General features: G+C 39.9%; 1 protein-coding gene and 1 pseudogene across 2 annotated transcripts in view; one reads left to right on the plus strand and one right to left on the minus strand.

The window, feature by feature from the left end:
* The first annotated feature begins 1,368 nt into the window (after positions 1 to 1,368).
* LOC108250876 lies at positions 1,369 to 6,187 on the plus strand (annotated as a pseudogene).
* Positions 6,188 to 7,968: 1,781 nt separating this feature from the next.
* mat2b (methionine adenosyltransferase II, beta) overlaps positions 7,969 to 26,199 on the minus strand; it is a 20,114-nt gene continuing 1,883 nt past the window's right edge. For both annotated transcript variants that reach the window (XM_017440968.3, XM_017440967.3), the window contains exons 2-7: positions 19,957 to 20,151; positions 16,069 to 16,183; positions 13,466 to 13,618; positions 10,355 to 10,551; positions 8,869 to 8,982; positions 7,969 to 8,583 (exon numbers count right to left, since the gene is read on the minus strand). In XM_017440968.3, coding sequence (XP_017296457.1) covers positions 8,410 to 8,583; positions 8,869 to 8,982; positions 10,355 to 10,551; positions 13,466 to 13,618; positions 16,069 to 16,183; positions 19,957 to 20,151 — 948 coding nt within the window. In that variant the 3' untranslated portion in view covers positions 7,969 to 8,409. The remainder of the gene's footprint in view (positions 8,584 to 8,868; positions 8,983 to 10,354; positions 10,552 to 13,465; positions 13,619 to 16,068; positions 16,184 to 19,956; positions 20,152 to 26,199) is intronic.

A 26,199-nucleotide genomic window follows, 5' to 3' on the forward strand; every position in this document is an offset into this window, starting at 1 on the left:
TTAAGCATGTAAAACTATGGCGAGGTTTTAAAAGCATAAAGAGCATGTCAAAGCATAGCGAGCATCTAAAAGCAGTGAAAGCATTGCAAACATTTAAAAGCATAAGCATTTAAAAGTAAAAGCATAGTTAACATTTTAAGCATAGGGAGCATTTTTAAACGAGCATTTAAAAGCTTTGAAAGTTCAACATTTGAAAGCATAATAACCAATTCAAAGCATAGCGAGCATTTAAAAGCATAATGACCATTTAAAGCATAGCAAACATTTCAAAGCGTAGAGACCATTTCAAAGCATAGCGAACAATTTCAGCATGAGTGTGTAAAACCATGGCGAGCTTTTAAAAGCATAATGGGCATTTTAGAAAGACCCTTTTAAAGCATAGCAAACATTTAAAAGCAAAAGGAGCATTTAAAAGCATAAAGAGCATGTAAAACCATAGTGAGCATTTAAAAGCAGTGAAAGTATTGCAAATAAGCTTTTGAAAGCACAGCGAGCATTTAAAGCAGTGAAAGCATGAGGAAAACAAATTAATACAATCAATTAGTTATGCAACTGTCAAGTTAAAACAGCAAATGGTGCATTTGCTATCTCCACCCACTTGGCACATGCATCAGAGAGAATCAAGCGCACCCATGTCTTTCACTCGGGCCTTCAGAAGCCTATAAAGTAACTTGGCACACCTGTGCTCCTAATGATCTCTTCAGAGAGAGCCTCAGCTTTAAGCTTCCACAGAGACACCACTGGTAGGAACTGGACATTATATCATTTTATCTGCATTCTGTTGATGAAATGGGTTTATGTATTTGGAATGTAGTTTGTTTGTTTATTCACTGATAACTTAAGTAAATTAACATTTCTTGGAAAACTAGTTAATTAGTTCATTGTGATCCGAAATTGACTTTGTTTCATCTGTTTGTAGGTTTTCAACCAACCTGCTCTGTGACTTCTGTAACTATCTTGACTACTCGATGTAAAGTCATGGTGGTTTTGCACTGTCAGTTGGAAGAATCCAAAGGAAAAAAGAAGATAAATAAAAGATGTCGCTGAGATGAGTGGTTCCTGCATTTCTTTGATGGGAGCAAGCCCTTTTCAAGTTTGGGCAGAAGCCGAGGTGGTTTAAAGAGAGCAAAAAACTTGACAGTTGAAAACCATTCGGAAACCAACTGAAGACCAAATGACAGTGAAGTCCTGATAAAGGAGAGCTTCGACGAACCAACTCAAAAAGGACATCAGGTTATCGCAGCTGAACAATCCACAATGGCTGAAGAAATGTTTGGAAAGTCATTGAAACAATTGAAGCTGGATCGCACCATAGCAAAATCTTCCTTCACCAAGCAAGCAAACTGCCTGAGCAGAAAAGCTTCCAACATGACAGAGATAGAACTGCGAGAGGAGTTCAAAAAGCTTACCTCTGACGCCAGACATGTAAGTGATTCAAATTATGATTTTAAAGCTGGACTATTAGCAGAGGTGGAAGATGAGGCTGGTGAACTTTACAAACAGCAATAAGCTGATTTGGAAAATACTATTAATGACTGAATTAAAATTAGAGGAAGTCAAACAAATAGTTCAGTTTAACTTGTGGAAAAAATATGGTCAAGATTAGCTCTATACTGCAATCCAAGAGGCAGAAAAGGCATGTAATGTTGCTTCTGACATAAAAGTCTTAACTGTGAACAAAAGTGCACATGAAGTGCAGCTGTCCTTTGTGGAGAATATGGTCCAGGAATCTATTGAAAGTTTTGTGACCTAGGAAATATGGATTCCAGTAGAAGAAAGGGACAATATAGAAGGCAGAGTAAAACAAATTAAATTGATGAAAAATAAACTTCAAACAAGAAAATCACAGTTTGCCATAGCACAAACGATTGCAGAGGAGAAGAGTAAATCAGATGCAGCTCAAGCAGACCTTTCATCTTTACCTATACTAGCTCAACCCGCACCTATTGTAAAGACCAGACCCATTTCAACCTTGGAGAGACTCACACGGAAAGATAAAGACAGAGTGTTTTATTGGTTAGAGGTCTTTGGCGCTCGGGCCCCGGCAGGAGACGAGTTTGCAGAGAACCGCTGTGATCTTGAATGATCGAAGTAGGGTGAGAGATTAGAGTAGTCATCCCCCGGGACCCGGACCTGGTGGTGGCGTGGAGGACGAGGAAGGGGAGTCCAGAGGAGTGGTGGAGATCGGGGAGGCGGTGGGATGAGACTTTGCTGGCGAGCAGGAGGAGCCATGGCCGGGGAGCCTTATATCCTGCACCTGGACACGATTTGGCAGCTGGGAGCGAGGATCCATGATGAGTGATGCTGGACAGCTGGGTGAGTCTGCCAGGTTGAAATTACGGCAAGCCTTCACTTGTCTACCAAAATTTCATGGCTGTAAAATAAACTTTCACAGATGGAGAAAAGACTGGGAAAGTCTGCAGAAGCAGGGAGAACCAAGTGGCTTAGTTGAGGTGAAAAGGTTTCAGTTGTTGGATAGTGTAGATGAAAGGATCTGTTGTGAATTACGCCCGTTTGCTTGATACTGCTGCAGATATGTTCCGAGTGATGGAAAATGGGTATGGGGACAGGTCAAGCATTGCTTTAGAAATTATTGAAGAGCTTGAGAAGATTCCACCCCTGAAAGTAAATCAGCCAAGGAAGGTGATAGATCTTATACAAGCAATTGAAAGAGACTGTCTTAATGTTCCCTGCTCCGCTGGGAGCAGGCGAACGGCCATGCCTTGCATTGGCCGCCCGCTTGCTTCCGCGGGCTTGGAACCCTAATTATGTTCAAAAGGTAGAGTCCAATACAGATGCACAGTGCTCCCTATTAAACAAAGGTCTCACTTTCATTCCTGCACAGGATAACAACAATAAAAACCTCAACTAAACCAGACTCCAGATTAGACACAACCTGCTAAATTAACAGAGGAGGATAAAATTGACCATATATTATTAGCATAAAGATGATGATCTGATTAATAAAATCAATAATATTAAACCGTTTATGCCAGAATCCGACTGGTGTCGGCCTGCAGGGGCTCTCCCACCAGAAATTAATTTTCTCAGCCAGGACCTTAATCATTTTGGAAAAAAAAAAAAAAAAAAAAAAACACAACCTTAAATTAGAAGAAAACAAAGCATTAAAAGACCTAATTAATTACCAAAATATTATTATGAAACTATTTCAAGCCCACTGACACATGCTGTACTCTACAAAACTAGCCATCACCCCAAAAAAAACCTACGCAGGCCTAATTATATCTCAACTGCTCAGATTTCACAGAATCTGCACCCAGTCCACTTGCTTCATGCATCAGTGTAATTGGGAAACGGCGCCCCCTCTCTGGTTGGCTGGTTATATGCTGCTGGCTCCAGTAATCAGTGCCAGTCTGTGAAAGCTGCACAAGAGTCGATTTGCAATTTTCAGCAGTGTAGAAAAGAATTGGCAATACATAAAACAGTATGAACTTTCACACATGGAGTGTAATGAATGCTTACTGGAAGTGTGCCAGACACCAGCTTTTGTGTTTTGTTTAATATTGTGAAACACTCTGTATGCTAAAGCTAACATGACAATCCATTGTAGTGTGCTGTGTAAAGCTGATGAACCGATTGCACTGAACCGAACCCGGCATGTTCTTATGCAGAAAATAAAATGCCCAGTCACCCAGAAACTCCTCTTCCTTAAAACTTCAACACAACACAGGACCTCCTTCCTTGAGTCCAGGCCCCCCAACACCTCTACTATGTTTCCCCTCATCACCACCTTCTCTACCTCTGCGGCACAGCTCATTATGACGTTAAACTCAATTTCACCAAATTCCAATCAGATACCCTTCTATTAAAGGATCACAGAACTATTGCAGCTTACAGAAGAAACAAAAACCCTAAGAGTTTCTAGTCCACACCCAGGTTAAACCATTAAAGGAACCCGGGATCAAAGGTCAAGGGGAATTTTTTAAACTACTATCCTGGATTAACAACAAATTTAATAACAGTCTGCATAGATATAAAAGTAAGACAGTGTGACTGCACACATCTAGTGTACAAGCTTTCAAACATATGGAGCCCTTGTGATTAAACAAACACGCCAACATTTAGGGTTGCTGAAAACAACATCTAATGCTTTTTTTTTAAATCATCGGTCAAGTCCATCAGCAACTTGTCACATTTTTAAACAGTTTCACACTTTCAACACAGAGAGAGATTAAAATCGCTCCTCACCTTTGCTGCCTTAGAGTCTGAATGACAAACTGAGCCAATTCATCATGCATATATACCTCCCTGTCCTCTCTGTGATTGGATGGTGTTGCTGCAAAGGACTTCTGATTTTCTCCACACAGGTGTTGAAAATCAGGTAATTAAAATGTTCTTTTAAAGTCACAGTAGGTGGCAGCATACACCTAGAAGTTGTATGTGATCCACCATAATAGAAAAGAAGACAAAATGTCACAAATCATGTGTTTCACATATCAGACAATAAATGTAGCAATGAATTTGAAATCCAGGTCATACACCCAAAGTCTACTAACTCCACAAATACCAACCTCTAAGTTGTAAATCTAACCCAGATATGTATTAGGCCACAGCCTCACCCCTCAGAAGCCCCTATTGAATTCATATGTGGATTAAATTTGTGAGGTCAATATGCTGGTGTTTCTGTTTCATACATTAAAGGTGAAGCTCAAAAATAAGAATGGTTATAACTTTAGAAATAAAGTGACAGATTGGAAAAGCTGTAGGAGGGCCTCAGGCTGACAAAAGAAGCTGAACTACCAAAACTGATGGTTGTGTGATTGCTAAAAGTTTCCTTATCTCTTATATTTTTATTTTATTTAGCCATGGCTGTACAGGCCACACGTAGACCTTAACTGTTTTTTCTATTTCCCTGAATTCTATGTTTAATTTTAATATATTATAAAAAAGTATAATAGCAATGAAAAACGGTCAAAATGCAGAATAATACTGCAGTTTACCGTTTTTCAATAATAAAAAAATACTATCCAAAAAAACAAGTCTGTCTAAAACGTACTGCATTTGATCATAATATTCTAAAATTATTATGTTTTTAATCATGTGATTTCTTATGTTAATCTATTTTATGTGTTTGTTTTTATTTATAACAACTAACTTGTGTAAATGATGCATAATATAATGTGACAGAATTCAAGTCTCTTTTTTAGAAAAGTTCTTGTGAATGAAGTTTGATCCCAGCTGGTTAATTTTGATGGTTTCTAATAAATCAAATCATAACAGTTCATTCACAACAGGTCGGTGCGTTTATCGGCTAGAAATATTTGAAGACTCGTTCGACTCACTCTCTACAAGTCTGCTCAGCAAAGAGTTAAATCTGACTCTGGTTTGTTACCAGAACATTTTCTAAAATGTTACCAGGAGATTATTTTGTTGAATGCCTCCCTGTTTAATTTATTTGGGGAGTTGAAATTAATTTATAGCTGGAAATGTAGACATATCAGTAATGTTTTTGTAAAATTCCCCAACAGAGTGCAACAGGAAACACCATCCTTAGGAAATGTTTTTGAGTCTCAGCTGTCTTCTTCTTCTTTAACATCAGAATGTAAGAAAGAAAGAGCAGAGTTTGAAGGTCAAACTCTGACTGCAGTCAATACTCCAGGTCTGTGTGACACCAACCGAAGTGAAGAGAAGGTGAGACAGAAGATGGGTAGATGCATCTCTTTTGTGTCTCCTGGTCCTCGTGTTTTCCTGGTTGTAATACAGTTGGGCAGATTCACAGAAGAAGAACAAAAAAAACATAAAACTCATTAAAAACTTTGGAGACAAAGCAGGACCCCACACCATGACTTTGTTCACCCATGGAGACAATCTAGAAGAAGAAAAAACTGGTTTGGAGAAATTTATTAATGGGAATCCAGCTCTAAAAAGATTTGTCCATGAATGTCCAGGACGATATCATGTCTTCAACAACAAAGACAAAGACCAATCTCAGGTCAAAGAGCTGTTGGGAAAAATCAACACAATGGTTCACAAAAATGGAGGAAAACATTTCACCAATGAACTGTTTCAAGAGGCTGAGAAAGCTATCAGAGAAAAGATTGAGAAGCTTCAGAAAGAAAATCCAGGTATGGGACTCAAGGAAGCAAGAGCAATGGCAGAAGACAACAATGCATTTATCCAGGCAGTGCAGCAGGGAGGAAACATTTGCAGAAGTTTGAACAAATAAATCCATCAAATCTGTCAAAATCTTAATATAGCTTATTTATTATTATGCACAACTCTCATAATTTGTTAGAACGTGAGCATTCTACAGAAAACATTTTTATTATAATAGATATGGCCAAGCAGCCTCCAAGCACATTATTGGTTTTATTTTTCTAAATGTAGGTTGGACTTTAAATGTTTTATCAGATCAATAGATATAACAAACATCAATCTGAGTTAAGTTTCACTGTAAGGTTAGGAACAGAGATGTTGCTGTTAACTTGTGCATCTTAAATTATTGACAAAGTGGTTGAAATTGTTTAAAATGTAAAGTGCTTTAGTCATCTTTAATAGTAGTTGTAAGACAACATTACCAAGCTTCAGGTGTTTAGATTTATTGACAGAAAACATTTTTAGAAAACAAGTATGTGAAAGTAAAACAATGGTGTACTGCTGGTTACAGGAGTCCTGATCCTCAGGGTCCAGAAGGTTTTAAAATTGTCAACAAATGAATGAATTTGTCATCAGTCTCTGCAGAAGCCTGTTAATTAGCCATCAATCTAAAGAGGTAAAACATGCAAGAGAGTTTAGAGGACCAGAGACAGGAAAACTGAATTACAAGATTTCTAAAAAAATACTACTTCCCCCTGATAAACTCTGTTGTTTTCAGGTTCAGACCTCAGACTGGTCCTGGTGGGTCAGAAGTTAGAGGAACACAGAAAAACTTCCTCTGCTCCTCGATGAAACAAAGCAGAAACAAAGCAGAAAACACAGGTTTTCAGACAAGGTACGGAACCATTTTTCTCATAACCAGAATCAGCTTCTAGTGAGACATTTAAAACACAGACCAAGTCATCAGGATGTTTTACATCTGAAAAAAAGCTTCTTTTTTTGTTCAAATTTCTCCTTTAAACCCAAAATGGTATTGAAAGTCTCATCGTAGTCAGCAAGCAGTTGTTCTTCGCAGGAAACAGAAGAACCCGGATAATCATTCATTCCATAATTAACAAGCTGCTCTCTGTTGTCAGAAACAAAACGAGCAGGAGAATTATTCAATTAATGACATTCAGCAAGCGTTTCTTCATTGCAAGAAGCAGTAGGAATAGTTTCACTTAACAAACTCAAATCTACTTGAATATCACCCTTTGTTGAGTGCACTGCAGAAACATTTTCAGATTGCGTTTCAGAAGTTAAAGCATTGTCGCCCAGCGATTTTCCCCAGATACATCTTTACTCCCAGCTCTTTTAGCATTTTTTTCTCCACTGTCTCTGTTTACTGTCTTTCCTGTAGCACTCCAACATTCTGTTTTTCAAGCTGCACTAAACTCTTTGTTTCTATTTGTTTTTCCTTTTCTCAGGTTATCTTCTCTGTGTTCATTCTTTCTCTACCCCTTTCAAAACGTTTAGTTTCTTTGAACCACCTGCAGGAAAAATGCTATTTTGTATCCAATCATTCACACTATAAACACTTTTTTAAAACCATATTTTGTTATCATATAATCAAACCGTTCACCCTGTGGGGGTGATCTGACTGCAAATGTCTCAGAGAATCCACAAATCAGCTTTGAGATCGCTCTGCCTCTTAATCCTTTAAGAGTGGCCTTTATTTCCAATAAAGCTCTTTGGGTTTTCCTTACAGGTTTGGTTCCCCGCTTTTAGGAAAAACAAAACTGTTAGAAATCTACCTGCCTTATACACCAATAGGGTCTTCTTCCTAGAAACCTGTAGAAAGAGCCACCTGGATGGATTTAGTTCAACTGGTGGGCGCAACTCCTACCAGTGATCACATTCAAGAGACACAAATTCAGAAACTGTTTTTTTTATTTTTATTTTTGTTACAGAAATTAACAGAAGAGCCACATATTTCTTCTTCAGGCTGCACATAAACATTTGTGCTGTGCAGGACAACGAAGACCTACATTAACTAGATCAATGTTTTTGTTGATTCTCCTAAAACGGTTTTTAACTTCTTTAAAATCCAGATAAATTAGATAACTGAAGCTTGTGTTTTAATCCAACCAGTAATTTAGTACTGAAATAAACGTTAGGGTTCCTGATCATCAGCAGTGAACCTGCAGACAGAACTCGGGGAATAAATACTCATCTCAAACACAAACTGCAGCATGCAGAAGTACAGGCACTCCTCAGTCTTTTCCAGAAATATTTTTTCACATTTATCTTTGATTTTGCACAGATTCAGAGAAACTCTAAAGGAAAATGTGTTCCTCCATCTTTCTGTTTGTCTCAGTGGAAGACTGTCTGCCTCCAGCGTTTGTCAGCGGTAAACGGCCACAGACAGTCAGTAATGGCGGCGGTGAACGGTCGCAGCTCCACGCTCAGATTCAGCAACTCCAGACGAGAACAGTTCAGCTGGCTGTTTACTGGACGAGGAGCAGAGCCTGCTGGCTGCTCCGTCAGCTGCAGGAAACCGTTTACAGGGTGTCAGTACTACAGACTGCATTACATAGAAATATGTAAATATTAGTAGATATTGTTCTGCTGAAGTAATACAATACACTGTAGTAACATCAAATATTCTACAATAACTAAAGGTTTTTCAATCTGAATAAAAAATAGTACTATAATAAAACTAATTAAATGAGTTTCAAACCATAAATATAACAAAACAACAAAAGAAGACTAGTAATGAAACCATAATGGAGGTTAAATAATTTAGTTTTAGTAAAAGGTAAGCTGACTCACTGGGATGAGGTGATTGGATGGCAGCTTGAAGGCCTGCGCCATGGCAAGGGCCATTTCATATTTGGTCATCTGCTCTTTACCTGAGAAATGGAAGATTCCTCTGATGGACGGGTCCTGCAGAAACACAAGGTTTGATTATTGACCACACCCGTGTGGGTTTGAACCCTGCACAAAAAAAGCAGGTCAAGAAGATGGATAAATGGATGTTTTAGGAAACTGTTATAAATCATTATAAACTTTCTCCTGCTGTTTAGGTCAGGACAGGAAGATTTGAAACTTTTAATTTCAAAATCAAGAGATTTAATGACATGTGACTCTGTCCCATAATGCACAATTACTTCATTAATCAAATCAAATTAAATGTTTAATGAACACTTTTGCAAATTCAGGCAAAGTTTTAAAAAAACCATTACATTGCATGTCATATACTGTACATAGTTCTGATGTTGTATTGCATAATCCACTTTTTTTGCAGTATAAAAGCAATAACCTGATGTCAATGTTGATCTGGTTCTGACATACGGCACAGAGAGTATGTACTTAATAATACATCCTCACAATCCTGTTTTGTCTGACCCTTTTTAAAAACCTTTTTTTAAAAAGGTTTTTACAGTGACTGTTTACAGTGACTGATGACAGCCACTGAGAGGAAATTTCATTAAAGTAGATGTTTATCAGAGAACGCTGGAACCAAATATAAAGAATCTCTTCATTATTATTCTCCTCTGTGTTGCAACAGAGCAGCAACTTAGATCATCTTGTTGATAATATCACAGCTTCAATGCAAACATCACTTGATAAAGTTGCTCCTCTGAAAAAGAAAGTGATCAGTCAGAGGAAGATGGCTCCTTGGTTTAATTCAGAGTTACGCTCTTTAAAACAGGCAGCTAGAAAGCTGGAAAGAAAATGGCGCTCCACTAACATAGAATAATTTTATTTAACCTGCAGAGATATCCTGCTAACAAACAAGAAAGCCTTCATGAAGCTAGAACTGTATATTATTCCTCTTTAATAGAAGAGAAGAAGAACAAGCCCAGGTTTCTGTTCAGTTCTGAAGAGTCCTGTCTCTGTTGGACCATGTGTCCCTATAACTCTGAGGAGTGATGACTTCATGAGATTCTTTATAAATACAATTATTTCAATTAGTGAGAAAATTCAGATAATTCCTACCATCCTTCCTGCTGTTCCTCTGATTCCCTGTCAGATGCGGCATCTTTAGACGTGTCTCTAGAACCTGATTTGTGTTTGGACTGTTTTTGTCTTGTTGAGCTCTGAATCTTCAGAAATAAAAGCTTCATCCCAACCAAACTGTTCAAAGAGGTATTTCCCTGTAACTAATATCCCTACTGTGGATCCAAAAAAATGAAGTTGAACATTTTCTGTCTATGCTTAGGATGAGAACTGAACCAAATGAAGATTTTATGAAATTGCTTGTTTCCTGAAATCATCGCCTTATTATAGTGTTTTGTATTCTGACAGTACACACCTGTCTCATTCTCTCAGAGAGCTTCCTGCACACAATGGCAACATCTCGAGCATCTGTAGGAAATCTCTGCAGGCAGTGGTCGAGCGTGCAGCTCTCTTCAGTTGCCTCCTGAACTTTCAGCCACAGAGACGTCACAGTGCTCTCCATCACAGACTCTACCTCCCCAAACAGCACGGGAACACGCAAGATCACTGCACCTAACAGACAGGTGAAAGACAGAAGAGTAAGTAGGGACAGGTAACCATGTCTGTCTACAGTTTCAGTCATACGTTTTCAACCACTCATCTTCCATACCACTTTATTTATAAGACACTTTAAAAAAATAACAACAACAATGTTGGCCAAAATGATGTACAATAAAATAAACAGAACATAAAAGATAAATATAAGCCAGGGCATAAAATGTACACAGACACACAAAAACACACTAAAGAACAAGCAAAACAGGTACAACAATGAATACAATTAAATGAGGTCATAATCAATATCTCACTCTATATTAAAAGCCAAGTAGTAAAAACGTGTTTTAAAATGAGATTTTAAAACATCCCATGAAGGAGCCTGCCTGCTTAAGGCAGAGAATGCCAAAGTTCTCCATCACCCCTGAGTCTTTACCTTGTCTTGGGAACATTTAAAAGAATTTGGTCTACCGGCCTAAGGGACCAAGATGGCATGTAAAGCTGCAGCAGTTCAAACAAATAAGATGGAGACTGACAGTATTCCAGACAGGTGGTTATAATAGCATGAATTACTGTCTCTAGGTTGCTTTTAGACAGGATAGTCTTTGTTTTTGATAACTCCCCCAACTGGAAAAAACAGCATTTAACCACTGAGTTAATTTGACTGTTAAGGTTTAGGGTAGGATCCAATCTCACTTCTAGGTTTGTGATAAGAATTTCTCATAAGAAGCCAAAGACAAAAATGGTACTGGGAACTATGCTGGGTATGAACAACCAGACTTCAGCCTCCTTCTTATTAAAATTTAGAAATTTCGATCATCTATCTCTTAATGTTGACAAGGCAGTCAAGGAGAGGCTGGACAAAACATCCACCATTCAGCTTCACCTGGCAGTCATCAGAATATAAATGAAAAATAAAGCTCTGTGTTTCCAGAAAATAGCACAGTATGGTAGCAGATACAGTAGGCTCTTTCATAAAACAGGCAGACAGGCCAGTTCGTCTTTTAGGGTGCCTCTAGCCATTCATAAAACACCAATGGATCCCCCCATATCCAGAACAGAAGGAAGTGTTCAGAAATTAATGCGGGTAGGCTGGAAACAAAAGAGGTGTGGAACAAAAATCAGCTGCTTTTATGTGTTGCTTGACACTTTGTGTGATAGACGTCTACTGAGCAACATTTCTCACAACATAGCAGATGAGCTCAGTGTAGCAATTCTATTTGCATCAAAAAAAATGCTTCAAATAAATGCACAACTGCTGAAATTTGTCTTCCGTATGCTCCAAAATGCAGCTGAAAGCCAAAGTTTTTTTGAAAAAGAAAGGTGCACTGTTGCCCCACTTGTTTAAAAATAAATAAATTAACACTTCAGACTTCTCCTCTGGTGGGAATAAATCTGTACTTTGTTGTTCTGGCATTTAAATACTGCGGCTGGGTAGTCACTTCATCACATTATTCAACTGCAAAGCCAGCCCACCGTTACACGTCGACCATTTTGGCTCCGTTACTACCTTGGTTTGTGGCCCAAAGGAGCAGTACCAGCCTGAGATGTCTTGTGAAAGAGCCTTGTGAGAAATGAGGAGGTACTAGAATAGATCCTTATGGAGTTCACCAGGGGAGGCCCGCAGAGGAAGAAATTAATTATTGATGCAAACAAAAAATTTAATTTAAGAGGTAAGACCTAAACCATTAAAGATTTGAACCTTTGATGTCCACTCATTGTTCCAGCTTAGAGAAAAGCATCTTAGGATATACAGTGTAAAAAAGGGCTGGTAAGTCCAGTAGCACCAGTAAAACAGTCACCAGAATCCATTGCCAAAATAAAATCATTAAAAAACCCTAAGCAGAGCAGATTCAATGCTACAATGAGATTTAAAACCATACTGAAACACTTCCACAATTTTATGTTCACCCAGGAAGAAACTGAGTTGGGAATATAATTTTTTTTTCCAATACCTTTAGACAAAAAGGAAGCCTGAAGACTGGCCTGAAATTTGACAGAACAGGAGGGTCAAGGCCCAACATTTTCACCAGAGGTTGCACAGCAGCATACTGGAAACTAGCTGCTTGATAAAAGAGAAGGAGACAGGCTCAAAGTGGTCAAACACAGCTGGACAGGGTATTACATGGATGGATCATGAGAAGGTGGTGAAATGAAGGCCCTAGTGTTTTCAACTTTCTCCAAAAAGAACTGAGGAAATTTATCATACACTTCAGTAGAAGTTTCACAGACAGGTTCATGAACATTAAGCACAGAGCCTAAAGTGATAAAAACAACCCAGGGATTATTAGAGTTAGAACTAAGAAGATCAACAGGTTGTTGTTTTTTTTGACTGAGCAGCTTTCACAGCTATCTGAGAACACCAGCTGTTTCTCAATATATCAAAAGAAACCTGTCGTTCCACCTTCGTTCAGCTCTCCTGCACTCCCCATCTAATGGTGCAGGTATTGTCATTTAACCAAGGCTCTGGCTTGAGTTTTGGTAGCCTATTTTTTTTAATGGGAGCCATAGAGTTCAGAACTGCTAGACAAGTGGAGTCAAACTGAAGGGTTAGCTCCTCAGTGTAGGACGACACTGAAGGCTGTGACAACATTTCAGAGGAAAAGATAGGAAACTGAACTGCAGTGGAGGGTTTAGGAACACAGCAATATTGAGCAGGAGTGCATAGTTTGACTGATTGAAAAGAAGGAACAAAATGAAATAAAACGGGCATATGGTCTGAAAAGAAAACATCACTGATTGCCAGATTAAAAATAGATATATCACAGGATCAAATCAAATCTAATGTATGCACACATTTCAGATTGGGACCATTTACAAACTGAAATAAATTAAAAGAGTCCATCTGTGTCTTCCATTAGAGGCTTCTCAGGACAATTCTACAACATACAGTACAACTTTATCATATTACCTGGGACAGACAGGTGTTTACCTGGACAATGTCTAAGTGTCTCTCTCTCTCCCTCGAGTTTGCTTCGTCCATAAACGTTGAGAGGATTTGGAGCATCGTCTTCCCCATACGGAGGGTTTCGCCCATCAAACACATAGTCAGTGCTGATGTAGATGAACAAGGCGCCACAGACCGCTGCAAACACGTCACAATGTTACATACATGATCTCTGTCAATGAGGCACATGAACTTAATTTCTTTCTGCAATAAACAAACAGAACACTAATGTCCTTAATCGCTGAGGGTATTGAATAGCAAATGTTTTTAGTTTTTGAGATGAGTGTTTTTCTGGACCAGAATTGAACAGGGAATGCAAGTAAATCTCAATGATTGCTATAATTATGTGTAGAATTGACAACTGCAGATATTTATGACAAACAACAAACATCTGACACTGACACTTTCACAGACAGAACATGTGAGTTTTGGGGGGTAAAAAAAATGGAAAATGGAGAAATACTATTGCTTTAATATTCAGCATAAAAAACATACATCCTTTAGGCCATCCCAATCACTTGAGGAAATTATGTGTTCTATTTTTTTATTTTGCTTAAAAGTATAATTTACTGATATAAATGGGGTGGTTGGTGTATATATATATATATATATATATATATATATATATATATACACACACACACACTCACACACACACACTCCCATCTCGCCCTATTTGTTCCACATAGGCAGTTCCACTTTCATTTCAAACTCTGGTCCTCTACCAGAGGCCTGGGAGCTTCAGGGTCCTCTTCAGTATCTTAGCTGTTCCTAGGACAGAGCTCTTCTGGACAGAGATCTCTGAGGTTGTTCCTGAGATCTGTTGGAGACACTCTTCCAGTCTGGGGGTCACAGCACTGAGTGCTCCAAAGACCACTGGCACCACTGAGGCCTTCACTCTCTAAAACGTACTATTTCCTCTTTCAGCCCTTGGTGTTTCTCCAGCTTCTCGTGCTTCTTCTTCCTAGTGTTACAGTCTCTTGGGACTGCTACATCTATCACCACAGCTTTCTTCTGTACCTTATCCATCACCACAAAGTCCAGTTGGTTAGCCATCAACTGTTTGTCAGTCTGGATCTAGAAGTCCCACAGTATCTTAGCCCAGAGAACACCACCTTGGAGTCTCCCACTTTGACTGTGGGACTTCCAGTCCAAACACGGTACAGATGTTCCTGTACACTATTCCAGCTGCTTGGTTATGGCATTCCATGTATGCTTCTGTCTGTCCTTATGTTCAACTCTTTCTAGCCACTGGTAGGATTTGTTGATATCAGCCACTTCCTCAATCTGCTGGTGGTACATGCCGTGCAGGGGCTTGTCCTTCCATCATGGTTCCTCTTCCTCCTCTTCCTCATTATGTTTCTGCTGCCTGAGACATTCTCTGAGCAGATCATCATTGGGGGCTTTCTTGCTGATGGACTGCAGGATCTTGGTTGGTTCATCCTGTATAGTGGCTCTGATGCTCACTAGTCCTCTTCCTCCCTCCTTTCCTTTCTCTTAGTGTACAGTCTCAGAAAAAAAAAGATTAAAAAAAATGGACTTTTATTTTGTAGCTGAAGACATTTCACAATCTAGTTTGTGAATCTAGTCCTGTCGATCTTGTACAATATCCATGTGTGGGGCATCAAGTTATAGGCTTTCCTGCAATAAATCCAGGCCATGCACAGGTTTGTGTGTGTGGTCTTACAGTCTCAAGCTTTGGTTCTGGTGCTTGGCTTCCCTGGTTTTGGTGCTAATTTCCTTTTGTGATGAGCTCAGGTATTGACCCTTAGCGGCTATGACGTCTGACAGGTGCTTCCATGTTGTACATATGTAGGTGATTGTCCAGTAGTTGGACGGTGTTAGTAGGGATACTTAGCAGTGCTGCATTCACACTCTCCTCGCTTGGAATACTATCTGTGACTTTGTCGAGATCCTTCCAGAATTTCTCTTTCTCCTCTACATCACATCCAACCTGTGGAGCGGAACCATTGATAACATTCAGCATCAGACCTTCTACTTCTACCTTCAGACACGTCACCCTATCTGACACTCTTTTCACTTTGTCTACATTCCTTGCCAACTCCTTCAGGACCAGTCCTCCTCCATGTCTCTTCCTGTCCACCCCATGGTAAAACAGCTGAAACCTGCCCCAAAGCTGCGAGACTTGCTGCTCTTCTCCACATGGAACTCATCTACCTACCTCCTCTGCATCATGTCAGCCAGCTCTCTACCTTTGTTTAGAGTTGCTTCCCTGAGTCCTACACTCTTGAATTTCCTCTTCTTCCTCTGTCTCCTGGCACACTTTTTTAAGATCCTTAATATGAGAAGGACCTTGTTTGTTGAGAGCTTTTGGAAGGTATTTCTGGGTTGCTTGTGGGGGTTTGGTAGTTCCAGACAGTCACAGACAACCCAGTAGCTCCCTCTGCTCCTCCAACCCAAAGACAAACTTCTAACTCACTCCTCCAACCTACAGAAACTAATATGACTGAACACTGTCATCCTGGTGTTCTAGATGTGAATGCAATGGTTTCCTCAGAGAAAAAAAATATCTTTAGATGTACATAGAGTCAGTGAAGAACAGTAAAAATGTGATGACATTTGCTGACCTGCCTCTTTGGCGAGTGTGCTCGTGGCATGCACATTCAGATTGACAGCTGCTTCAGTGTGATGTTCCACGATGTCTGGACGTCTTTCTGCTGCACAGTGAACAATCACTTCAGGCTGAAACACAACCCCCACACCCCACCCAACACACCAGTTTAAATTATTTCATTAAAATATTCTGACATCAACAGTTCAGTTCCATTTGCAGACATCAAAGAAATCACAAACCCTGAAACTGAACCTGTCAAGTATTAATTTCATTGACAAATTATTTTCACCATTAACCTTTTTTTCAGATAAGAATTTGATAGCTAAAAAATAACTAAAGCAAAAGGATTAAAAGTATGACAAAAAGGTACGGACATTTTCTGATGATGAATAAAAAAATATATTATTAAATCTCATAGTGACAAGATCTAATCAGACCAAATTTGTTGTTTGGAAAAGCAAAACAAGTTGGGAAGGTAGTCAATTAAAACTAACCTCTGAACAAAGAATGTACACATTTTCTCCATTGTGAGGAAAATGGTACATTTAACTTGAAAAAATGGAAACACCCTAGATAAAGAGGAAGCATAGGCATTTTACATTTAATGTCAAGTAAAACAAGTAGCTTTTTAAGCGTTGTGGGGCAACAGTCACCAGTAAAATCATGAACATGAAATGATGTTTGGGCACCAGTCCATGCATATGTAGGATGCTAAAACTAAGTCATTCCATCCTGAGCTAAAAGTGTGCTTTTAGAACAAAGACTAAGAACATGGGCGTAAAACCTGGTGGGAACCCCCCCCCCCCCAATTTTGGAAAAACAGAAATTGTGCCACTCAACAATTCACAGTGAAGTGAAGTGAATTTTATTTATATAGCACTTTGCAGCAACAAGGCGATTCAAAGTGCTTTACAACACAGAAACAACAGCAGAATCAAATACAGATAAAAACATCAAAATCAAATATAGAAATACAGAAATAAAAAACATCAACCATGTATAATTTAAATGAAACATAAGATAATCTAAATAAAATCATGAAACTAAAAATATCTAAAAATGAGCTAAGACAGTCAAAATAGTAGATAAAATAATCTAAATTAAATCATGATAAAGTTAAAGCTGAACTAAACAACAATTAGGACTCTAACAATCTAACAATTCAACAATATCTAAAGTATGAGCAAAGATAAACTAAACTAAATGTACAGGAAGGCTAAATAAGCTAACATAAACTGAAACATGATAATACTGAACTAAAGGTACAACATGTCTAATTAATGGTACCAAAGGCCCACTAAACAGTCAACATAAAAAATGCTAAGATAAACATGATAATGCTAAACTAAAGATACAACAGACTTGTTAATAGTACCAAAGGTCCACTAACAGCCAACATAAGAATAGAATAGAAACAGTGGAAGACGGTGTGGTGTGTGTGTTTGTAGAGAAGTCCGTGAATCACGTCACAGAGGCCATTGTCTTTGATAATATGATGGAATATTATCAGCCAGCCCAGAGCAGATCCACAGATGTCCTTAGGCAAGAGAGGGGGCAGAGCATCTTGTTTGCATAAAATCCAGGGAGAAATTGAAGATAGCTGGCCAGACAAAGCTGCGTCAGGGGAGCCAAATTCAGAAAACAACAATTGTTTTGGGTCAGGCCGACTTTTATTTTCTGTCTGCCTTGAAAGTCTTGCTGATACTTCTCAATGGCAAACCCAAACAGCCAAATTCCAGGTCCATTCCGCCTGATTCCAGCGAGCAACTTCCTCCAAGATTTATCCCATTTTATTCCTGAGTCCAGGAACCCCATTTAGCCTACGATCCAGTAAAAGGATCGCATCCAACTTGCAATTCTGCTCCCGTAACATCCCAGTCTGAGTGTAGATCGCCGAACCCATCAAACGAATTTGATGATATGTCAGGTAACTGCCTAATCCAAACAGTAGAAATCCTGTTATCAAAAACCCAAATATGTAAAGATCCTCCACGTCCTCCACTGACAAAATCGACAGACATACAATATTCCACTTCTGCCAGGAATCCATTGTGTATCCAGCGAATGATGTCCCATCAGGGCAGGTGAGCTCTCCCTTGCCCAGTCTTCCCGTCAAGAAAATTTGATCAATTGCGTTGAGAGACCAGCTGACCAGATCCATAGTTTATAAATTTTGGAGAATGGTTCAGGAGACGGAGAGAAAGAGACAGAGAGAAAAAACATGTCCGCCTTCCACCAGGAGCAGAGAAAAAAAATAGGAGAAAACTATACCTTTAAGCCAGGGGTGTCAAACTCCAGGCCTCAAGGGCCACTGTCCTGGGAGTTTTAGGTTTTTCTGGCCAACACACCTGATTCAAATGGTTTAATTACCTCCTCACCAAATCATCAGGTTCTCCAGCAGCATGGTAAGAAGTCATCCATTTAAACCAGGTGTTTTAAAGCAAGAACACATCTAAAACATGCAGGAGAGCAGTCCCCGAGGAATGGCGTTTGACACCCCTGCTTTAAGCAATATAACAAACAGAAAGCAAATTCACCATTTGTTTAAGCAAAACGATACATGTATCCATCAACCTTTACCCGATTTTCCATTCCAGGTCACAGGGAGCTGGTGCCTATCTCCAGCAGTCACTGTGCGAGAGGCGAGGGACATGCTAGACAGGTCGCAAGTCTATCGTAAGGCCACATAGAGACAAACAAGATAAACAATCATTCACACTCATACCTAGGGACAATTTAACAGTTACAAATTAACCTTACATGCATGTTTTTGGTCTGTGGGAGGAAACCAGAGTACCCGGAGTAAACCCACGTGTGCATAGGGAGAACATGCAAACTCCACCTAGCAAGGCCTCTGGCTGGGAAGTGATCTGCAACTTTCTTGCTGGCAAGCAATAGCTCCAACCACAGCTCCACTGTGCCACAAACTAAATTTAAATTGTTCAAAAATGATGCCATCATTTTAACAGTGGTATGGTTCATCACTATAAGCACATGGGAGTGGTGGAGATAGCATGGCTAAATACCTTCGTGTAAGCCCACCCTCCAAGGCCGCTTTGTTAGTACAATGGCTAGAGCTCCTGCCTTTTATGTGGAAGACCTGGGTTTGATTCCTCAGACCTGCACTTATTTCTTTTGACCATTTCATTTAATGTTTTATTTTTCTGCTGCTAGCTTAAATGATTTGCTTCCAGTAAGTAGCTATTTCACAAAATTCCCTGTCAACAAATGACGTCACACATTTCATAGATTTCCACTTCTCAATAAAATTTAACATTTAGAACAAGACTGTATTTTCATCACCTCAATGTTCAATCGTGTGTGAATGCCCAGCCCTGCTGCTTAAACAGCAGCTAACCTCACAACTGCTTGACATTTTCTGTGAAAAAGAAGATGGGACATGAGTTTCCTCCATAACTCATAAGAAATTGAAAGTCTGCCTGAGGACTGGAGTGGCAGATTAGGAATGGCTTCAGTAGACAATGTTTTATAAGACCACATTGTTGGCCTAGTTGTGAAAGCCCCTGTCTTCCAAGTAAAAGGTGGGGGTTCGAATCTTAAACTCACAGACTTCCTTTGGTTGTTCATCAGTTTGTTTTTCTGCTTTTTGTTTTAGTTTATTTTTTGTGTAACATGTGAACCAAATACTCTTATATACAGCGTGGACGACCTATTGAAGATCAGGCAGATAATCCCACAAGGCATTACTTCTGATTCTTTCCTTTCAGAAAGATTTGTGGATGTTTTAGTGAGCGGAGTTGCTTTCTCCTTTAGACGGAAGTGCAAACGAGTGAAGTGTGGAGGAGCAAGTAACCTTGCCCTCATCCTGCTGTCATACCCCGTACTCGTGCTGTAGTGCCCTGTATTCATGATGTAGTACCCCGTACTCGTGCTGTAGTACCTTGTACTCGTGCAGCAGCCTCCGGATGGCATCCTCATCAGTCAAGTCGCACCGCAGGAAGCGAGGCCTGGCTCTCCGGTATCCAGTCCCAATAACCATCCAGCCGCTGGTGTGAAACTCTCTAAAAACAGCTCGACCCAGAAGACCTGTTGCCCCAGTCACCAGGACCCTTGGGCCCTGAACCAGGACCTCCTCCTGAAAAACAATCATAAACAAGTTTAAAGTGCTAAACTAAAACGCTATAGCGTATCCAGATATCTTGATCATTCTGTCAGATTTTATTGTTCTGGATCACCATGGAAACAAAGCTCACATGATCTGATCCGGAGAGGTTTGTGTTGAGTTTCAGATCAAACAGACCGATTCTGATTAAACAACATTAAAACATTGTCGTGGAGGACTGGATCTATGCAAATGTTTGAATTGAAAGAGCTAATTCATGTTAAACAAATGTCTGATTATCTGACAATAAAAACTTCCACTTATGATAACTTACACTATATTGCCAAAAGCATTCCCCATCCAAATCAATAAATTCAGGTGTTCCAATCACTGAATTCAAGTACCTAGGCAAGCAGATTGCTTCTACAAACATTTGTGAAAGAATGGGTCGATCTTAGGAGCTCTGATTTCCAGCGTAGTAACGTGATAGGATGCCACCTGTGCAACAAGTTGAGTCAGGAAAATTCCTTGCTACTAAATATCCCACAGTCAGCTGTTAGTGGCATTATAACTAAGTGGAAGTGATTGGGAATGACAGCAATTTGGCCATGAAGTGGTTGGCCACGTAAAATCACAGAGCGACTTCAGAGGATGCTGAGGAACATAGAGCACTGAGGTCACCAATGTTCTACAGAGTCAACAGCTACAGACCTCCAAACTTCATGTGCCTTCAGATTAGCTCAAGAACAGTGTGTAGAGAGCTTTATGGAATGTGTTTCCATGGCTGAGCAGCTGCATCCAAGCCTTACACCTTATCACCAAGTGTAATGCATCAGATGCAGTGGTGTAAAGCACGCCGCCACTGGACTCTAAAGCAGTGGAGACATGACCTCTGGAGGGACAAATCACACTTCTCTGCCTGGCAATCCGATAGACCAGTCTGGGTTTGGCAGTTGCCAGGAGAATGGTTCTTGTCTGACTGCAATGTGCCAAATGTAAAGTTTGGTGGAGGAAGGATCATGGTGTGGGGTTGGTTTTCAAGAGTTGGGCTCAGCTACTTAGTTCCAGTAAAAGGAACTCTTTATGCTTCAGAATATCAAGACATTTCGGACAATTTCATGCTTCCATCTTTGTGGGAACAGTTTGGGGACGGCCCCTTCCTGTTTCAACATGATTGTACCCCAAGGTTCAATCCTGGGACTACTACTATTCAATATCTATATGCTCCCACTAGCTCAGGTTATAACAGGAAATAAGATTAGTTACCATAACTACCCAGATGATACACAGCTCTACATCACGATGTCACCAGGTGACTCTGAACCCATCCAGGCACTGAACAGATGCTTAGAACAAATCAATGTGTGGATGTGCCATAACTTCCTCCAGCTGAACCGAAACAAAACTGAAGTAATTATCTTTGGACCTAAAGATCCAGAGTCAGCACACAGCTTCAGTTATTCCAGCTAGAAACTTGTGATCAGGCCCGAAATCTGGGTGTTGTGACGGACTCAGACCTGAACCTTCAGAGCCACAAAAAGTGAAGTGAAGTGAGATTTACTTATATAGCACTTTTCAGCAACAAGGCAATCCAAAGTGCTTTACAACAGAAATAAAAACAGAATTCAATACAGCAGGTACATAATGAAACACAAAAAAAAGAAAGAAAAAACATCAAACATGTATAATCCAAATAAAATATAGGTTAATCTAAATAAAATTACGAAACCAGACATATCTAAGCATGAGCTAAGACAGTCAAAATAGTAGCTAAAATAATCTAAAGGAAGAGCTCTCCCAAGTTCTGTCTACCGTCAAGAAAATTTGATCAATTGCGTTGAGAGACCAGCTGACCAGATCCATGGTTTAAAGATTTTGGAGAATATGTAAAAAAGAAGAAGCTCCGAAAGAAAGCAGGGCAGAAAGACGGGGGGGGGGGCACTTCAGGAGACAGAGAGACAGAGGAGACAGAGAGAAAAGAAAACACGTCCGCCTTCCACCAGGAGCAGAGAGAAAGAGACAGTTACAAAGTTGGCCTTCTATCACCTGAAGAAAATTTCCAGGATTAAAGGACTAACGTCCCAGTAAGATATAAAGAAACTCATCCATGTGTTTCTCTTTAGTTGCATTAATTACTGCAACAGCGTCTTCACAGGTCTGCCTAAAAAACTCAAACAGACAGCTGCAGCTGATCCAGAATGCTGCTGCTCGTGTTCTTGCTAAAACCAGGAAGTTGGAGAACATCACCCCAGTTCTAAAATCCTTCCACCGGCTCCCTGGAGCTCAGAGAAGAGACTTTAAAATACTTCTGCTAGTTTATAAATCACTGAATGGCTTAGCACCACAATCCATTAAAGATCTGCTGTTGTTGGATCAACCTTCCAGAACACTCAGGTCTTCTGGTTCTGGTCTACTCTGCACCCCCAGAACCAGAACCAAACATGGAGAAGCAGCTTTCAGCTTCTATGCACCACAAATCTGGAACAAACTTCCAGAAAAATGCAAAACAGCTGAAACACAGTTCCTTTAAATCAAGGCTAAACCCACCTGTTTAAAGTTCCTTTAGAACCATAATAAATGGAACATTGAAGTTTTTGATGATGGCACTGGACAAAATATAATGTTTGCTATTGGTTTCTCAATTTGTGACTATGTTGTTTTTATGACTTTTAATTTTTGTGTTTTTAGGATGTAAAGCACTTTGAACTGCCTTGTTGCTGAAATGTGCTTTACAAAAAAACTTGACTTGATTGCACACCAGTGTACAGTGTACCAGCTATAACATAAACAGAGGGTCCATCTCCCACCACCAATGCAAACATGCAGAGACATGTTTTGATTCTGACCTGTGGCCTCAGCATGTCTAAACTCAGCTCAGGAGTCAGATAAAAAAAAAATCATCACAATCCGGTTCTGACCCGCGGGCCTTAGCATGTCTGAACTCAGCTCTTTGACTAGTTTGACTGGTCTTGGAACAGTAAGAAACTTTTTTCCACAGTTTCAGAACAAGTCTGCCGCTCAGTCAGATCAGAATCTTCACTTCAGATTTATTTGGGTTGTCTGGAATATTGGCAATAAAACAAGTCACAAAATCCACAGTTCAGTTCAGGCTCAGTTTGGTTTTTTGTTTTGTTTTATTCTTTTTTGGGGGGAATAAAAAATGCTCAAAATATACAATGCAGCAGTAGCTGATGAGGCACATTTCCACTTCTTTAAACGAACAAATCTCAGGGTCAAGTTATGTAGTTATGTAAAAACTGAAAAAAAAAAAGCAGTTTGGCATTTGGCATGTCATTGTGCTTTTTAGTTAAACGAGAACCAAAATCATGCATAAATATATAATTTAGTGAAAATTATTTTTCTTTCGGCTGGTCCCTTTTTAGGTGTCTCCACAGCGAGTCCTCCTCCTCCATCGAACTCTGTCTTCTGTGTCCTCTGTCCAACTCCCACCATGTCCTCTCTAACTGCATCCATATATGTCCTCTTCGTCTTTTTCCTGGCAGCTACATTTCTAACATCATTCTACCAATATACCCATTCCCAAGGAGAACCTCAACATCTTCAGCTCTGCCACTTCCAGTTCTGTCTCCTGTCTTTTTGTCAGTCCCACTGTCTCTAAACCATCCAACATGGCTGCTCTCACCACTGTCTGGAAACCTTTCCTTTGACCTTTGCTGCCACCCTTTTGTCACAAATCACTCCTGAAACTTTTCTCCATCCACTCCATCCTGCCTGGACTCTCTTCTTCACCTCTTTAACTCACTCCCTGTTTTCTTGGACCCTAAGTCCTTGAAGTCCTGCACCTTTGTGACCTCTGACCTTGTAGCCTCACTGTTCCACCTGCCTCCCTCTCATCCACACACAGCTACTCTGTCTTCCTACAGTTGACTTTCATTCCTCGTCTTTCAAGTGCATACCTCTATCTCTCCAGGTTCTCTTCCACCTGATCCCTGTTCTCACCACAGATCACGTTATCTGCAAACATATTAGTCCACAGGGATTCCTGCCTGACCTTAGTGTTATTAATAATAAATTTTATTTATAACGCACTTTACATTTATAAAAATCTCAAAGTGCAACAATCAATAAGTTAGTCTGACTTAATCCCCTGTAGTTGCTCCAACTCTGAACATCAGTCTTGTTCTTAAAGATTGGCACCAACACACTTCTCCTCCATTCCTCAGGTATTTTCTCTCTCTCAGAAATGCCATAGACTAATCTAGTCAAAGGCCTCACTGCCATCTCTCCTGGACATGTCCATCCCTCTGGTATGTCATCAGGTCCAACTGCCTTCCTCTTCTTCATCGTCTTCAAAGCTTCATCCTCACTAACCTTTTCCACCTCCTGGTCCAAAGTTTCTATGACCTTTACTCTTCTTTCCCTTTCATGCTCTTCATTCATCAGCTCCTCAAAGTTCTCCTTCCATCTTCCTTCATCACTCTCTCCTCTCTTGTTAGAACATTATTGTTTCTTTCTTTAACAAGCCTAACCTCCTGCACATCCTTTCCAGCCTGGTCCCTTTGGGAATGGTAGTTCTTTTCAGTGTACTGGATCCCTAGAATCAGTTCATTAAAATGATTCGTTCAGAAGATTTATTCACCAAATCCTTCAGTTCACGCAGTTTATTCGTGCAGTAGATGAGTGAATGACACAGCGGCACTTCCAGCACAGTACTAAGCAAACTATTCCCTCCCCAGCGGCAGTTCTCTGTTTTTGTGCATGCATGAATCAGCAGTACATTTACTGAAAGAATCCCTCCCCTGCCCTCTCTGACTCCTCTCTCTGTGTAGCCAATGTTAGCGAGTGCGACAACACTAAAGCATCAAGCAGCACGTTCACTAAACGTAAAAGAGAGTCTTCTATATTTTATTATTATTAAGACTTTTTTATACTTTTAAAAAAGTTAAGACTTTATTAAGGACACAGAGCATCTGGTCTATAGGAAGGATAGAAATAAAAATTGTGGAATTTATTAATGAATGCAAAAAAGGCAGGGAGAATAAAAACAAATAAATATGAAAATGTCCAACAGGTTCAAGTTGTTTATATCAAACAAGTTTAAACAAAAAAGTACAGTTTAATTGCAAATCAGTATAATAATATTATTAATAATAATAATAGCAGTAGAGACACAAAGGGGATAAAATCATGTATGTGTACATATACTATTGCTGTTGTTGTTAATTTACATTTAATTTAAATCTTCAAATCTGCAGGAGAAGCTGCAGCAGTCTCACTCACTCTTCTTCGGTCTCCTCTCTTCTCGATACTTTGTGTGTACCTCAGTCTGTTAAGATAATTGGGACCAGGGTGTGTGTGTTTTTATTTTTGTGAAGCTTGCCTCAACACTAGCAGTTTGAATAAACGTATGCCGCTGCCAAAAGCCTGAGAGCAAATTGCCGCAAGGAGGAAACGGTTAGAATCACTCAGGGTTTTGTTCACTGAATGATATATGTTGTTTATTTGCAGTGAATGAATGTCAAGTCACATTCGCTCAGGTGTCAACAACAGTCCCTCCCCCTCCGCACGGTGCACGCAGCTGTCATTTAGATTCGTGTCACGAGTGAGTCACAGAACGCGGAAGCTCCACTCCCGCTCACATGAGCTCAACTGAACGAAGAAAAGAACGAATCAGTGAATAAAGTGATTTGGTTCCGTTCGTTCACTCAAAAGATTTGTTCATTTGATTGAATTGTTCATGAACAACATAACACTCCTAGCCAGTCAATGCAAGTCCTTCTCTCCCTTCTTAGTGTCACGTCTCTTGTCCAACTCATCATTTGCCTCCTGTGTTGCCTTTACTGGCTCCCTCTGTGTCCTACGTTGCATCTTTATATATTCCTGTCTCCTCTCTTCAGTCCTCTCTCTGTCCCATTTCTTCCTGGATAACGTCCTGCATGTTACATGTCTGTCTGACTGTCTTCTCCCCCTCTACACCTGGAAACTCACACACACACCTGGAAACTCACACACACACACACCTGGAAACTCACACACACACACCTGGAAACTCACACACCTGTAAACACACACACACACCTGGAAACTCACACACACACCTGAAAACTCACACACACACCT

The sequence above is a fragment of the Kryptolebias marmoratus genome, linkage group LG13, assembly GCF_001649575.2.
Source record: "Kryptolebias marmoratus isolate JLee-2015 linkage group LG13, ASM164957v2, whole genome shotgun sequence".
In the NCBI taxonomy this organism is placed as follows: domain Eukaryota; kingdom Metazoa; phylum Chordata; class Actinopteri; order Cyprinodontiformes; family Rivulidae; genus Kryptolebias; species Kryptolebias marmoratus.